The 15,573-nt window shown below is 51.7% G+C and overlaps 1 protein-coding gene across 4 annotated transcripts in view; it reads right to left on the bottom strand.

The window, feature by feature from the left end:
- CACNA1E (calcium voltage-gated channel subunit alpha1 E) overlaps positions 1–15,573 on the bottom strand; it is a 138,297-nt gene that overhangs the window by 7,638 nt on the left and 115,086 nt on the right. For 2 of the 4 annotated variants that reach the window (XM_065674032.1, XM_065674034.1), the window contains 10 exons: positions 15,229–15,393; positions 14,704–14,814; positions 13,600–13,683; positions 13,391–13,516; positions 13,124–13,189; positions 11,052–11,143; positions 10,441–10,606; positions 10,158–10,285; positions 2,882–2,978; positions 1,046–1,151 (listed from right to left, as the gene is read on the bottom strand). In XM_065674032.1, the coding sequence (XP_065530104.1) occupies positions 1,046–1,151; positions 2,882–2,978; positions 10,158–10,285; positions 10,441–10,606; positions 11,052–11,143; positions 13,124–13,189; positions 13,391–13,516; positions 13,600–13,683; positions 14,704–14,814; positions 15,229–15,393 (1,141 nt within the window). Of the gene's footprint in view, positions 1–1,045; positions 1,152–2,881; positions 2,979–7,477; positions 7,575–10,157; positions 10,286–10,440; positions 10,607–11,051; positions 11,144–13,123; positions 13,190–13,390; positions 13,517–13,599; positions 13,684–14,703; positions 14,815–15,228; positions 15,394–15,573 lie in introns of those variants that run through there. The other 2 variants (XM_065674031.1, XM_065674033.1) reach the window with 2 other exon arrangements.

A 15,573-nucleotide genomic window follows, 5' to 3' on the forward strand; every position in this document is an offset into this window, starting at 1 on the left:
GAAATGAGGCTCACAAGCAAGAAACAGCTCTGGGCTGAGAGGGCAGTGTTGCATCAGTGAGCCTGGTCTCCTGCTCTCACAGGGAAACTTTCCAACCATCCCTTCTGTATGTGCCTCCATCTCCCCATCCCCTGCCCTCCCACTCAAAGCTGCCATCTTCAAGCTTGCCTTGGTCCATCTCTGCATCTCCAGTCCTACTCCAGCCCACACACACCTGCTGCTGCCCCACTTTCTCTTTTCTGGTGAGTGGATCATGTGCTGGTGAAAGAGCAGCTCCACTTGGTTGAAATCCTTAAATACTCAGTGATGCTGTGCAAGCAGAGCTTTCTGGCCAGTGGTGAAGAGGTTTGCTGAGCTTTAGAAGAACTCAAAGGGAGCTGTTAACACATGTCAAATGGAGACACCTGAGCCCAGGGCAACTCAGCCAAGCTGTAGGAGACCCAGGTTCAAATCTCTGCTTTATTTAGAAGGGATGTAAGGAGCTGTTTGATTACTGGGCTTTTGAGGATATCTTGCCCTGGGTTGGGTTTTCTTCCAAAAGCAGAGCTGTTGAAAACAGGGGATGTTTTCTTGATAATGGCATGTTTCTGCAGAAAGTTTTTCATCTGATGAATCAGTGTGTTTCCAGCAACAACAACAAAGCAGGTGTTATCTTCCTTGAGAGAGAAATTTCTGTTCCCCACAGCTTTAGCAAGTCAAGCACATGTGATCTTTTCCCTCCTTGGTTTGGTTTTGTACATGGGGAGGAAGGGGAATTCTCTCTCTCCTCCATTACACAGTTTGGACATCAAGCTGTTTCTGTTCTCTAGAAGCAGTTTCTAGTGGAAAACTGGCCACCTCTTCCCAAAAGGAATAAATTTGTTTGTTTGTTTTAATAGAAAGCAGCAGAAATTTGCCTGTTCAAGGTAATCACTTCCATCCACTTGCCAGGCTCTAGGTGGCCAACCCCAATTTGGCTGTGATATCTTCAGCTTGCCCAAAGGATGAGTGATGGTCATTCTGAAAACCTCCTGTCTTTGACCCCTCTCTACCCCACTGACCTCACCTTTGGCAATTTTGATGTCCAAGGCTGTGCGTATCAGTGCCATCAAGGTGGAGGTAAAATGGACTGTCATGTCCTCAGCCACGGGCATGTTCATCATCACCAGTCTCTGCACAAGAGAGAGAAGAAAACAGCGGACGGAAAACAATATCGAAAAACACATCGACCAGGCTGGAGGAAAAGAAATTAAACATTAAACAAAAGGGGAAAAAAATTAAAAAATAAAAAGCAACAAAGAGTGTCAAAACAGCACAGCCAAAAAAGAAGGGCAAGGATCATCCCGCCACCCCCCTGGCTCCTTCCACCCCAGGACACCGGCTCACTGCCTTCCAGGGCTCCTCCTGCACCCCTGGAACGGCCCCTGAGCCCCCCTCCCCACAGCACCAGGGCTGCCATGGCACTTCCCAGCACTTTGGGAAGACACATCTGATCCATCAGGGATGCAGCAGTGGGAAATGCTCGGGAAAGAGAGAGGGGGCTCAGGTTTCCGTTCCCCGGGTGGTTTGGCTTTCCAGCTCTCAACCCTTCCCACCTTGGGCAGGTGAGAGGAGGGTCCCTAACCTTCAGGGACTTCAGATTGGCTGGAATCCTCTAGCATGCTACATCCTGGCGCTCCCTTTTTGCGTCTTTCAGAGATGAAGTTTGCCAGCACATGCACAGGGTCCAAATTATTCAAGGATGGTAAAGGGAACGAGGGGTAGGAAAAGTGCAGAAGGAAAGAGAGAAGGGCAACCAGGGCAGGTTAGACACGCCATGCTCCTTCCCCACCCTGGGCAGGCGGGGTGCAAACCGAAGTGACCAGATCCACTTTCCAGAGAGTATATTTTGCTTTGTGAATACCTTGGGTCAACCCTTCCCTGCCCATTCCTTTTCACCCAGCTTCTCATGTCCTTTTCCTGCCTTCAAGCCTCCCTTTTTCTCCTGGGAAAGTGTGATGGTGGATGTATGCATGTGTGAACAAACATGTGGGAGCTGGAGAGAGCGGCAGAGTGTTTGCAAGTGTGCGGAAATCCCCCCTTCGCTAGCTCTGAATGCTGTTGAAAGGGCTGCAGGAAACAGCCCATGACCAAGAAAAACTTCAGTTTGCTTCAGACCTGGGAAACACATGGTCCTGTAGCTCTTGGTCTTGTCCTGGCAGCTGCTACCCTCAGCAAAGCCACACAGCTCCCACCCCATGTCCTTCAGGGCTTCCCATGCTCCTGCTCCATGCCTATGCAGCGGGGAGCACGCTGTGCCAGTGCCATAAGCTGACCGCCAACCTCTGGTTCAAGAGGAACAAGGGGTAAAACTCAGATACTTTTTGAAAACACCTGGCTTTGCCTTGCACGAGTCGTTCTTGGGGTAGGCTACGCTTACATGCCTGGCTCCTTATACACTGAAGAGCTGCTCCTACAGGACATGCCCTTGCTGCTCACCTGCTTCCCATCTCCATGGGCTTTAGCCCTGTTTCTGCACTGGCTGGAACAAGGATGGTTCCAAGCCTAGGCGAAGAGCTTGGGTCAATGAGCTTCTAAAGACATTTCACTCCTAACTGTGCTATGGGGTTGTTCTTCACCTCATCTTCTCCAAACCTCCCACTTCCACACTAGTGCTGATCCTGCCACTCCTCTTCCACCCCAGAGCTCCCCAGGCTTGCAACTGACCACAGCAGTGTCACATGTGTGGGCAATGGAGACCAGCCAGCATGGCCAGGACTCTTCTGAGGACACCAGGCTCCCCAGGAGTGAGCTAAACACATGTTGGTTTCCCCAAATGCTTCCCCAGCCCCCCCTCCCACAGCTCCCTTGACCCCCAGCTCCTCCTCGGCTCTAGCCCACATAGAAGGAAGGGTTGATCTACCTTATAGGCCACTTTGGAAGGACATCTCTTGCCGAGGCCTAGCGGTGGTGACATAAGAGTCAGCATTTCATACATCTCAGTGTAATGGATTCGGCCACTGCTCATGGAGGGGGGAGGGGAGGGAGGGAGATGCAGAGAGAGAGGAGGCATTCCCAGAGAGCAGGAAAACATACAAACAAAAATAGTACAGGAAAACAGGAGAGAAAAAAAACAAACGGACAAACAGGAAAAGAACAGGAAACCTGTTAATCAAGGCAAATCATACATGACAGACTGTCCTGATGTGGATTTATAGCACTGCTCACACAGACCCAGGAATGCTGGCAGAAAGCAACTCACCCCTCTCCTCTCTGCTGCTGGCCTCAAACGCCTGTCTCGCTAGCAGTCTGGGGGTCCTTCTCTGGTCTCAACCCCTTTCCTAAAGCCCTCCAGCAGCCCCCAACTTGTCCCACAGGTTCCAGGGCTGTGTGCGAGTGGTATAAATCAGATACACGGCACTCAAGCCATGGGTTATTTGAGATAATGGTGGTCTGCACCACAGTGCTCTGTGGCCTCCGTAGCGTCTTCCCTCCTGGGGGGGCCTGGGTATTGCTTTGCATTGCCACCTAACCCATAGCTGGAAGGCTGTGTATCCCCAGCTCGTAAGGTCTATGCAATTGGGAGGCAGCATCTTGCATAGAAGGCAGTGGGCCAGGGTCACTTGTCCAAGGAAGATGCCCAGTTGCTTCCGTCTGGCTCTGCGGATGGACCACTTTCCCACCATGCACCAGTGCAAAAGGCATGCTGAATTGGCTGAAAAAACAAAACTGGGAGGAAAAGTTGTACATGCCATGCTCCCGCCCTGGCTCTCTCCCACATGCGGCTGCAAGTTCCACCAGGTTGGAGTTTAAAGAGTCTCAGCAGAGGCAGCTGTTTGGGCCTTCCAACATTGGGGTTCATTTGGGTTTCCCAAGGGAGGCAGCTAGGATGGACCCCCACCTCATGCTCCTCTGCTCTATAAGGTCCTGCCTAGGACTGCTGCAGTGAGGAACTCTGCCAAAATGGGCCACCTGATGATGCCTTGAGCCCTCTGCCAGGCTGAGATACTTGTCTTCCTCTCTCTGCACATCGAGGAGGCTGCTCAAGTACCATCTCCCAGGGATCCTGGGCTTGGCCATCTCTTCTTTCCCCTGCACCAGGCTTCTGTCCTGCACTGCAATGTCCAGCATTATTAATGGGCAAGGGCAACCTCACAGCCGCAAAGGCATCAACCCTTGGAGCTGGGCTGCGAGGATGCTGCTGAAGAGGAACCCATTTCATCTGGGGTGGCTGCTAAAAAATTAAGCACTCCCCATGGGATCTTGGATTCTTCCCTACCCGTGTGCTCAGAGAAGTGTGGAAAGGGGAGAACATATCTCCTCAAAGGGTGCCACTGTTTTGAAGCAGACCCCTGGCCAAAGAGGTCCCTCACCAAGAGAAGTCCTGACATTTTGGATGTGAACACAGTGATGACCACAACAGGAGCTTTTGGGGTGCAGGTACAGAACAGGTTAGGCAAGCTATCCCCTTTGAGACCAGACACCCCTAAACCGGTTGGAAAGAGGAATGATGACAATACTGGAGAATATTAAGTAGGATGATCAAGAAGTAATATCTAGGTTTAGAGTCTGTAAGCAGCATCTTGGCAGAGCTGGATGTGCACCAACTTGGGGTGTCCAAAGGGGAGAAGAGGGCTTCAAAATTTTTATACACGAACTTAGTGCAAAAAGGAAGCAATACAATGATCTTCCACACACCCTTCCTGGCAAGGGTTTTTTTTAGCATACCCAGCACACATCAGACACTGTCTTTCATACTGAGATTCTCCACACAATGAAGAAGGAATGGATTTCTGTGTAAGGAAGAGTTTGCATCAGTAACCAAGAAGGACCACACAAGAACTGTTTTATTCTCACACATGGGCAGCACAAACTGCTGCTTCTCAGAGCAGAGATCTTAAAGCATTTTGAGCAGTACAGCAGTGCCCACAAACCACGTCCCCATGAAGCAAAGCACAGGCAGGCACATGGAATGTCATCCATCCAAACAGGATGGCTCCTAGGGGTTGGTCCAAGCACAGGCACATCCTTGATGGGAGAGCTGACCCTCTGTCCTGTGACTGGGCAGAGATGCAACCTACGGCTATGGCCCAGAGTGACCTGTAAAACCACCAGGCACTAATGGCTCAATCCTGGTACTCTGGAAGGACCTTGTGAGTGATGGAGGAGGAAGTGATGGGGGACAAGTGCAGTCTTCCTGTGGTTAGTTAAAAAATACTGGGCCATACAAGGCTGTTAGAGCATCAGAATAGCAACTGATGTGAGACTTGATTCAGGAATAGGTGATGTCCACAGGGATGTCAATGTCTGTGGAGCATTCACCTGACCTATGGCTATCTTAAGGGCTACTTTTGGGGGACAAAAGTGATGCCTTGGCTCACTTTTGCATGACTGATAGAAGCAGAAGGGGTGAAGAAAGGCAGAGATACTCCCAAGAAGTGGAGCAGGCTGCCAGGACACAGTCCCAGAAAGATGTGGTTACAAGACCTGCTCTCCCAGCATAAGGACAGAGCTTGCTGAACTTCCAAGGGAAGTCAATGCCCCTTTCTTAGACCACCTGAGGATAGCCTAGTGGGTATGCTTCCATACCATGCTGTACCACTGGGTTGCATCTTTGCCTCAGACCCATCTCTTCCAGAGCAGGCTGTCCATCACTCCATAAACACATCTGTGGTTGTTTCTGCAAATCATTGTCACATGGATAGGGGTGTGGGCTCCAGGGAGGTAAAACTTGTGCACTGCGATATGCAGGGCAGGCTCACCAAACAGAAAGGTGAGCAGGTTGGGTTGGCATTTTGGGATCTGGACCATGGTGGAAAATGCAACAACCATGTGGATTTTCTTGCTTCATCAGTTGCCTTTTGGGAATTGTTGCAGTGCAGTAGGAATCCGTGAAAATCTCTCATGTCCTTGAAGTACCCAATGCACAGGGAGGAGGAGACGAAGGTAACACAAGGAAGAGATAGGGACATGACAGCAGAAGCTGCTCTCATTCTCTCTGCCTCCACTTCTCCTTCTCAATCTTCACTGCTTTGTCCATCCCACAGAATCATCAGAAAAAGTCCCACAAAGCTCATTCTTCCCAGGAAGAACTACAGGTACCTTTCTGAGCACCAAGTGACTCAGCTTAGGAGAGCAGCATTTGCCAGTGAAGCCCCGTTGTCAATTGAAAAGACCAGCAATTCTCCCTGAAGGTATCCTCTGTCTGCAGGGACCTGAACAAATGTCCTCAGCAAAGCCACCATCCTTTGCCAGAGAAGCAACAGACAGAAGTGGAAAGACTGCAAGGAACCCCTCCTTGAACAGATGAGTCATCTGAGATCCTTGCAAGAAGTCTTCTGTCCCTAAATACCTCTTCATTAATGAGATGACTGAGAATCCAGACCTTGCCTTGCTTGGCTTTACTTCTGGTGGTCTACTTCAAGATTTTAAATGTGTGCATCATCCCCACATCCCTCCAGCTGTGGAGGGAGACAGACCCATTCTAGGGATGCCAGCTGGAAGAAGCATTACTGATACGACAAGAAGGATGTGGTGGTTACACCATGCCACACCAAGGAACTCTATCCCTTTGCAGAACCAAGATTAAGAGCTGAGGGCATCTGAGCTTCTGTTGTACATGTCCTCAGATGCTGTGAGGGAAGCAGAAGGAAGAACACGCTTTGCGGTTCATCCTTTCATGCCACAGACACTTAGGCGTCATGGCACTTCAGAGAAGGCAGCAGGCACAGGATTTTGCCCAACAGTTGCCCGAGGATAAAATTAAAAAAACCCCAACAAACCAAACGTGCAAGTCAGAGATACACAAGGACATCAAGTCACTGCTGTGCACTCACAGCCAGCAGCTTGGCTCATGCAGAGTGAGAGAACCCATTAGGCTCCAGAGATGTGCCCAGGTCCCACCACCTCCCAGGCAGGTCTGACAAGCTAAGGACAAGGCTAGCAAGAGTCCTGTTCCCCAGAGATATGGTCATATGTCCTCCAAGTGCCACACTTGAGGAAGGGTCTGTTTGGTACTGGTACTCTACCAGGGAGAGGAGTCACCCTGGCCTCCCCCAAATCCTCACTCCCTAAAACAATGACAAAGTCCCAAACAAGCCAAAATCCCAAACAAGCCTTTGCTTCCCCCTTTCCTCCCCAGGAGCAAAGCACATCTAAGCCCCCCTGCTCAGAACTCCTGCTTCCACATGAAGGTACTTTGAAGAGCCAAGCAGGGATGGTGGCTTTTTGGCCTGGCACCCTTTGGGGTTCTCTGCATCGATGGAGCTGGGGCAAGGGGCTGGCTGGGGGATGCAATTTGTTGAAACCCACCCCGGGAGGCTCTGAGCCCCCCTGGCCCCACTCATGCCTCCCCTTGAGGGGGACAGCTGCTGGCTCTGGGAGGCCGCGGACCTCTTTAAACTCGAAGGAAAGCAACATCAGGGTTCCCTCAGGAGGCGCGGTGGTGGTGGAGCAGGGGGAAGGAGGGGTGGATGGTGCGTCCCGTGGCCAGGTTGTGGCGGAGGACTGGGAGGCAAACCTTGCACGCCACCCTGTAGGGGCAGTTCTCTCCTAGGCCCAGAGGAGGCGAGATCACCCGTACTAATTTGTACATATCCTTATACGGGATCCTGCCGCTGCAAAGGAAGCACAGGTGGGTTAATAGGACACTGAGCGGGTGGAGGGGAAGATGGAAAGCCTAACCAGGGGTTGCTGGGGCCATCCGTGGGGCAAGACCCTGGGGGGGTCCATGGCTCTTCTCCTTCTGGCTCAGTCAGGAACAGAGAGGGGAAAGCTGTGAGAATCAGCTACTGCCTTCTCCACTATGAGTCAGCTCATCCTCACACTGACCCATCTTGACCCCATGGAGATGAACAAGTTTTGGTGGTGAACACCACCCCATCACCCTTTCTCACTGTGCCCCTGGCTGTCTACATCTGGTAGGAGAGGGCTGGGATTTTAGATGGGGTGATCCTGCCGTTTGGTTTGGTTCGAGTCACCACAAGCTCTTTTGGTAGAGTTGTGTCCTACCACACCACCAGAAAACCTGCGCTTGCTTGGCCAGCTCTTTGGTCCTCACAAGGTCCCAGGGAGATTGGAAGCTGAGTCACTTGTATCTTTAGTATCTGGGGAATCTGACACAGGGAGACATAATGTGACCAGCTGGTGAGCGGTGGCTGTGGCACTAGCACCTAGGTCTCTCACGGTCCAGTCTTGTGCTCCGACCACCAGATCATGCTGTGCCATGGGTACACATTATTGGAAGCAAACCCTCCCATACACACACCCCTTCTCTTGCCCACAGAAGCACATCTCCCCAGAGCAGGGTGCAATCACCGCAGGATACAACCTGTATCCCTCCTGCTCCAGCTGAAATAACAAAGCGGTCAAGGCAGAGAGCTGGCAGGACCGTGCAGGGATTGTCAGATGCTCTGCTCCCCACTCTGCTCCAGACCAGAGCCCTTTGGGAAGCAGGACCATGTGGGGTGGAAGTGCTGAGGTGCAGCATGCTGCAGCCTCCTGGGCATCCTTAGACAAGCCTGGAGGGAAATAACGCAAGGAGGCAAAGAAGAGCGTTCCTGTCTACTGAGCACCTTTGTTTCTGGTGTCTCCTTGCTTTTCTCCATCCCCTGTCCATCACTGGCCAAAGCTAACCCAACCAGCCAGGTAAAATCCATCCCTGAGTCTCCTTGGTGTTGGGCGGTCTCTTCGTGAGACCTTCATGTGATGGTCTAGGTGTCAGAACACAGAATTGCTGCCCCACTCAGGTAGAGGGACCTATTCGGATGTACTTACCCATTCCTCATCCAGCAACTAGGGGCTAGGGCTGCCTCCAGGGGCCCAGCACCACGAGTTCCTGTGCACATCCCCTAACCACTGGCCACATACCACGACAAAAGTGCATGGCTTGCTCAGAAATCAGAAGGGTGCATGGCATCAATAGAACAGGTCAGGTATGTTTTTAGAGTGACTGTCCTGGAGACGCAGGCCACCAACACAAGGGGTGAGAGTGAATGAAGTACATAGTGTGAAGAAATCCTTTCCAAAAGCTGCAGGTAAGACACACCACATGGAGCAGCTGGGTGTTTCACTGCTCTCACCTCCTCTCCCTTCTCTAGTTGTCCATCAGGACATCTACTCACCCATGCTGACCTCTCCCCCTTGCACAGGGCATATTCACCCTCAAACAAGCAAACCCATCTGCCCACAGAGGCCTTGCACAGCAGCAAGAGTGCTGGAGGAGGCATGCAGGGAGGAACCTGGCCAGCACTGGGCTGCACAGGGTCAGACACAAATGGTGGAGAAAACTGTGCCAGGATCTGCTGATACCAGGCATGAAAAAAAAAATATCTTGGCTGGAGCTGGTCTCTCGAGGTGCAGGACATTAGCAGTGGAGGTGAAGAGTTTCCAAACAGAGTGTGTGTGGCTGCCAAGAGCTCTCAAACTTAGATTGCTCATGCTCCTCAGCACAGCAGTAATGGGTCATGGGCCCAGAGGCTTGTCTCTGGGCTGTGGGAGGGAGGAAGAGGCTATAAAAGTTCTGGGACTTAAGTTGCCAAAGGCTCCACACTGCCTTAGGAATGCTCCAGACCACCTTAGGAGGAGTAAGTTTTCTGCAGCAGCAGCGGAAGCAGAGCCAAAGCCCAGCCATTCAGGGTATGTACGGCTGTTATAAACCTGTCCCATTGCTGGGAAAAGGCTGCTGACTGCAAATGCCTATTTGCTGGGGTCCTCATCAGCAAAGGCACGGAACAAAATCTTCTCACCTCTAAGGGGCAAGCAGGCTGGCCAGTGTGGAAATGCAATTCCCCAAACCCAAACATGCTAGAAACAAGGTCCTCAGGGCTGACAACAAGTCACGCTCAGCTCTGCTTTGATGCGGAGCTGTGGGTGTTGGGAACCAAACGATGGAACTGGTCTCAGAGCAGAGGCACCCAGCTGGTGCACAGGGACTGGGAAGGAGGCTGGGGGGAGAGGAAGAGCAGGAACCTCCAGCGCTCAGGATAAATACTATGGTAATACCGTGAACATTATCTAAGACACCTCTGCCACCAGGCACTGTAGGAACCAGGTGCTGCCCTTGTAAGGACCACAGGCGAGAGCAGTCCTTCCCTGATCATCCTAGGCATCGCAGCTGGTTTCCAGTAGTAGAAGGGTGAGACACCCATTTAAAACTAGCTCTAAGAGGCTGCTTGGGAGAGAAGGACCTGACTACATACCACGCTGCTCTGTCATACTCTGCCCAGATCCGGACAAACTCATCTAGATGGTGAGGTCCCAGGATAGAGGAATCCCGAGTCAGGTATTCAAAATTGTCCATGATGACTGCCACAAACAGGTTGAGCATCTGAGTGAAAAGGAAAATGACAAAAAGGAAAGTGGGGGCAGAGGGAGCAGAGAAGAGGAGAGGGAAGGAAGAGTTAATTGTGGGAAGATGACTCTGGGTGCAGGTTGAGGGGTTGGTGAAGGGGACCCCTAGCGCTCTCAGGGGGAGGAACTCACCAGGAAAGAGCAGAAGAAAATGAAGGAGACAAAGTAAACATAAGCCAGGTCGGTGCCGCAGCGCTCATTCTCGTTCTGCCCAGATGTCGCCGTCGTGTCTGGCTCACAGCCTTTGCCTTCCAGGCAGGACAGCATGATCTCCTGCCATGCCTCTCCTGTGGCACTCCTGTGCCCAACACAACCATGCTCAGCAGCTTGTGATGGCATGAGATGGAGACAGAGCAGGATGCCCCAGGCAGAAACCACACAAGGAGCTATGCAACCTCCTGCCCAAATTAAACACTTCTCTGGCATGCAGAGGAGAAAGCAGCAACTAAGCTGGACCCACAGGAGTGCACCGGTGCCAGGGTGTAGCTCCAGGCACATGGGGCTGACTCCCCCCAGCCAGATGATCCAAAAACCAGAAAAACAGACATCTTTTTTGAGGCACGATGGAGAGGAGGTGGGAGGGGAAGGGGTTCCTGAGCTCTTGCAACTGTGTGCTTGCCCAGCTGGTCTCCAGTATCAAAAGCTGACCTCCACCAAACAGCCTGCAATGAGAACCTATCCAGCCTGGCTCCTAGCACATCTGCACCCAAAAACACTACCAAAGGAGCCTGATGGTTGCTTACCTGAAGAGAAGCATCAGCGAGCCCAGGAAGCTGCGGAAGTTGTTGTGCCTGTTAATGTGGCTTTCTTCATCTAGTTTGATATTGCCAAAAACCTACAGGAGGGAGAAAAAGGGCTCAGCTCTTCAGGCAAGAGCTCATTGGCTGGTAAAGTGGCTGCGCATTCACCTCGTTCATGGGCACACAGCCCTGTGCTGCAGGGACCAATCTTGCCCAAGGTCCACCACCCTCAGCACAGCTGGCCCCCAGAGCAGTCAACATCCACCCTCTGCACAATTCCCCATGGAAAAAAAGCACCCCAGCAAACACACTGGTGCACAGCCAGCACACTGAGGAGCTGGTGCTATGCAACCATTGGGGAAAGAGAATCTCCTTTCCTCGGCAGGGATTTGTGGTAGGCGGCAAAGGCTGCAAGAGGCCAAGCTGCCATGGAAACAGGAGCACAGAGGACCTGGGATCAAAAGAGCCCAACTGCTTGACATCCATCCCTCTGCCATATTATGGGCATCATCTGAGCACTGCACAGCACCCACTAGTCTTCAACATGCTGGAGGCGCAGGGACGAGACGCACTGCCCTCGCAGGTGCTGGGCCATGGTCCTGGAACTTCCCAGGAGCTTTTCCGTTTGTGGGGAAATGGTCTGTGGTGCTGGGGTTGGCACAGCAACGCAGAGTAGGGAAGGGCTCAGTGAGATAGGGACAAACCAACCACTAACCCACCATGGACAGCCAGACACCTGGAACTACCATCCCCAAGGCCAAAAGAGGCAACAAAGCCCCAAATGTGGACAATACCCTAAATAATGATCCACAGCCAAGGCCACAGTAAGACATAACAAATGTTCGTAAAGTGCCTCAAATAGGAAAAATGTGCTGTTATTACTGTTAAATATTTATTCCACTTTCTGTGAACCTAAAAATATACCAAGTGCAGAGTATTTTTTCCCTGTACAGGTTTTTTGGAATGTGTAATTGTAGAATATTTTCTGCCTCCAGCTATTTTGCTCAAATAACGCCCACAGACTTTACTGCTTGGGGATTTGTTCACAATGGTGTTAAGAAAAAAAAAATAAAAAAAATCAAATACTACCACCCGGCAGGGAAGGGGCTGAGTCAGATGGGTTGTTTAGCACAGAGAACACCTGGAGCCAGTGCCAACATGAGAGCAGTGAAAACCTGCCACGGGACTCTCAGGGCAGGAGAGATGGGGTGGAAGAGACTGAATACCAGCACTGCCAAGCAGCCTGGGTGGGGTTCGCTGTGCTGCGCTCTGCCTCCCCAGAATCTGCCTGTCCCTGTGGTGCTCATCAGGCAATGGTGCTAGATACTGCAGCGGCTCACTCGTCAGGCAGCACCAGATCCCAAGCGTTCACTGTTGAAGATGCTTTGTCAGATCTTCAGCGTGGGATTTAGTCATCACAGAACTGAGCCAGCCCCGCAGCACGTGTGGAGCTGAGGGTTTTAGCTCACGTGCTTCTTATTTACCATCTGGTGCCTGGAAAGCTTACATTTTCCCATTCTCTGATGACTTCCCACCACCTGGTAGGTCGTCATGGGTCTCTAAGCAAAGGAGCCCAAGAAGACCATCAGTGGCATGGCTATAACATAAACCCTGAGCAGAAGTACAAGGCGAATGGTGGGCTGCTAAGATCACTTCTGTGACCCAGCCATTCGGATGGGAAAGGCAGAACGCTGCTCACCAGGTCCCTCAGGCATGAAATCAATCTCTGGGGACTCCTAGGGAGTTGGAAATAGCAATTAATTTCTAAATGAAGGGGTGGAAATTTGAAAGCAGCTGCAACACAGGATGCCCAGCTGAGTCTCCAAGACCACATCTCCAAGGCTATGAGCTGTGAAGGCAGCTGTGCTCAGTCAACTGCGAACTGTGGCAGCTCCTCCAGGGCACATGGCTCTGCAGCTCACAGAAAAGCCGTTCCACCCTCAGGACCTTCCTGGACACAGTGACCAAGTGAAGAGACAGGCAGGCGCAAGGCTGCCTGCCATACATAACGCTGAGGACATGGTGGTCCAGCCTGCCCGCGCCAGAGGGATGCACACCAAGATGTCTGTGCTCACCTGCATCCCAATGATTGCATAGATGAAGAAAAGCATGGCAATCAAGAGGCAGACGTAGGGGAGGGCCTGCAAGAGAAGCAGATGAGTGATCTCATTTAGCACAGGTCCAGCTCCAGAGGAGTACAAAATGTACAGTGAGCAGATAAGCTGTGCTCATTCATCTCTCCTACAAGCCAACAAGTCATCAAGACCTTGGGAACAGCCTGCATTTGGGAGCAGCACCCCAGCACTGTTGCCTGGGATGAGACCAGGACATGTGTGACTTACCTTGAAGGACTGCACAAATGTCCAGAGTAGGATGCGGATGGTGTAACCCTGGCGCAGCAGCTTGATGAGCCGAGCAGCCCGGAAGAGCTTCAGAAAGCTCATGTTGAAGCTGCTGGTGTTCACCAGCTGGGAGGAGATGAGAGTCAGAGGGAGGCGGGAGCCCCCCACCCTGCAGCAGTACACCCCACTGCTCCCAGCCCCTGCTTCACCTTGGTGTCTGTCAGGATGATCTCCGTAATGCTGCCAATGACAGTGATGAAGTCAAAGATGTTCCAGGTGTCCCGAAAATAATTCTGCAGAAGGAAAGAAAGAGGGAACACAGATTTGAGCTCGGGGATGGAAAGTCTGAAAGATGCTGGGCCACATACCAAGGCTGCTCACAGACAATGGCAGCAGCAGCAGAGACCTGGCTGCCCATTTGTATGCCACCACAGTCTGGAGAACCTTCCTGCATCTGAGATGGTGGCAGACCCAAGAGTGTCTGTGGCTAGCATCTTTTCCTGGGAGATGACTCACATATCCAACAGGTCACCCTGCTGAAAGGGAGTGGGAAAAGCAGCCACAGCCAGCCCTGGTCAGGCTGCAACAGCTCATCAAGCTGACTCCCACAGCCATGGGGCTGCTTTGCCCTGCTCTTCAGTGGCACCCAGACCCACCTTAGCCCCTGCTGGTTTTGCAGCAGCTGGTGCAACACCAGACTTCACCATGGCTGGTGCTGCTAGGAGTAAGGAACTAGAAACCCTCCTGCTAGAGGACGTCACTTCCCAGTATGCATTACAAACAGGAAAGAAAATACAACAGAGCAAATCCAACAGTTGCTCATAGGCCGCAGAGTAGCTGAAGAAAAGGCAGTCGATGGCTTCAAGTCTTAAATGAGCAACTGTGGACTTGAAGGCTGAATGAGACAGGGAGGTCTAACTGCTGGTCAGGTCTGGTCCAATGGATACAGCCCAAGGACAGCAATGCACTAGCACCTCATAGCTCCTGAGGTTAAGGGACTGCAGCCACCAGCATAATTGCAGCAGCAGCTGGCTTTAGCAGAGCAGCTGCACAAAACTTACTCTGGGTGCAGGCACTAGAGTACCACAGGAACAAGGCAAAAAGCAAAGCAATGGTGTGGCTTCCCCCACCAGCATCCAGCGATGAGAATTTTAACGAAAACCAAAGAAATGATTCCAGCCTAAAAGCAACTCTCAAGCTGGCACCCAAAATAAATAGCAACAACCCGACATTATTAACACCTTCTGTTTGTGATCTGTGTGCTGCCAAAGTCCAAATTAGTACCCTCATCAAGAACAGGAGCAGCCACTCACCAGGAAGCCGAAAGCTATGATCTTGAGGACACACTCTAAGGAGAACACCATGGTGAATGCGATGTTCAGGTACTTCAGGGCCAGCTCATAGGTGTATGGAGCAGAGTAGTACTGATGGAAAGAGAGAGACATTGCTAGCCAGGAGGGGGCCTGCCAGCCTTTTGGCTAGACTGTCCCAGGGAAGACCTGTGGTGGACCATATATATTTCCTTGCCTCAAGACTATCTCATCCTTCCCCTCTCCACGCTTCTTTCAGGCCAGCTGCCACTCCTTCTCAGAAGGAAGCATGGAGTAAATCCAGATCTTTTTGCAGTAGTTAAGAAGTCCAGATCATTTGTGTCATCTTGTTTAGGGAACATCTTGCCTCCAGTTTGGGGCATGTGGCGTTCCAAGTGACTATGCCAAGGAGCACATGCTTAGACTTTGCCTCAAAACATCTCCTAGAAACAACCAAAATACCCTCCCAGTCCTATCCTCCTTCTCCCCACTGCCCCAGACAGGACAGCCTGACTCTGACCAGCTCACCTTCATCATCAGCACCACAGTGTTCAACGCTATCATGGCCATGATGGTGTACTCGAAGGATGGGGAGACCACAAAGTGCCAGACCCGGTACTGGAAGGTGTGCCGGTTCTGGGGCATGTACCGCGTGAGGGGTTTGGCACTGATGGCAAAGTCAATACAGGCCCTCTGGAATGAAACAACATGTATCAGACCCTGGCCAATGGTAACATGGGGGACAGCAGCTGCCACACTTTTTTCCTTCATGGGCTGGGCAGGCAGGTGGCCCACAAGTTTCTTACACCTTTTCAACATCTAGGGAGCTCCTAGCTCCCAAGTTGCAGAAACCCCATGGAAACATCCCCTTTT

The sequence above is a fragment of the Lathamus discolor genome, chromosome 3, assembly GCF_037157495.1.
Source record: "Lathamus discolor isolate bLatDis1 chromosome 3, bLatDis1.hap1, whole genome shotgun sequence".
NCBI lineage: Eukaryota > Metazoa > Chordata > Aves > Psittaciformes > Psittacidae > Lathamus > Lathamus discolor.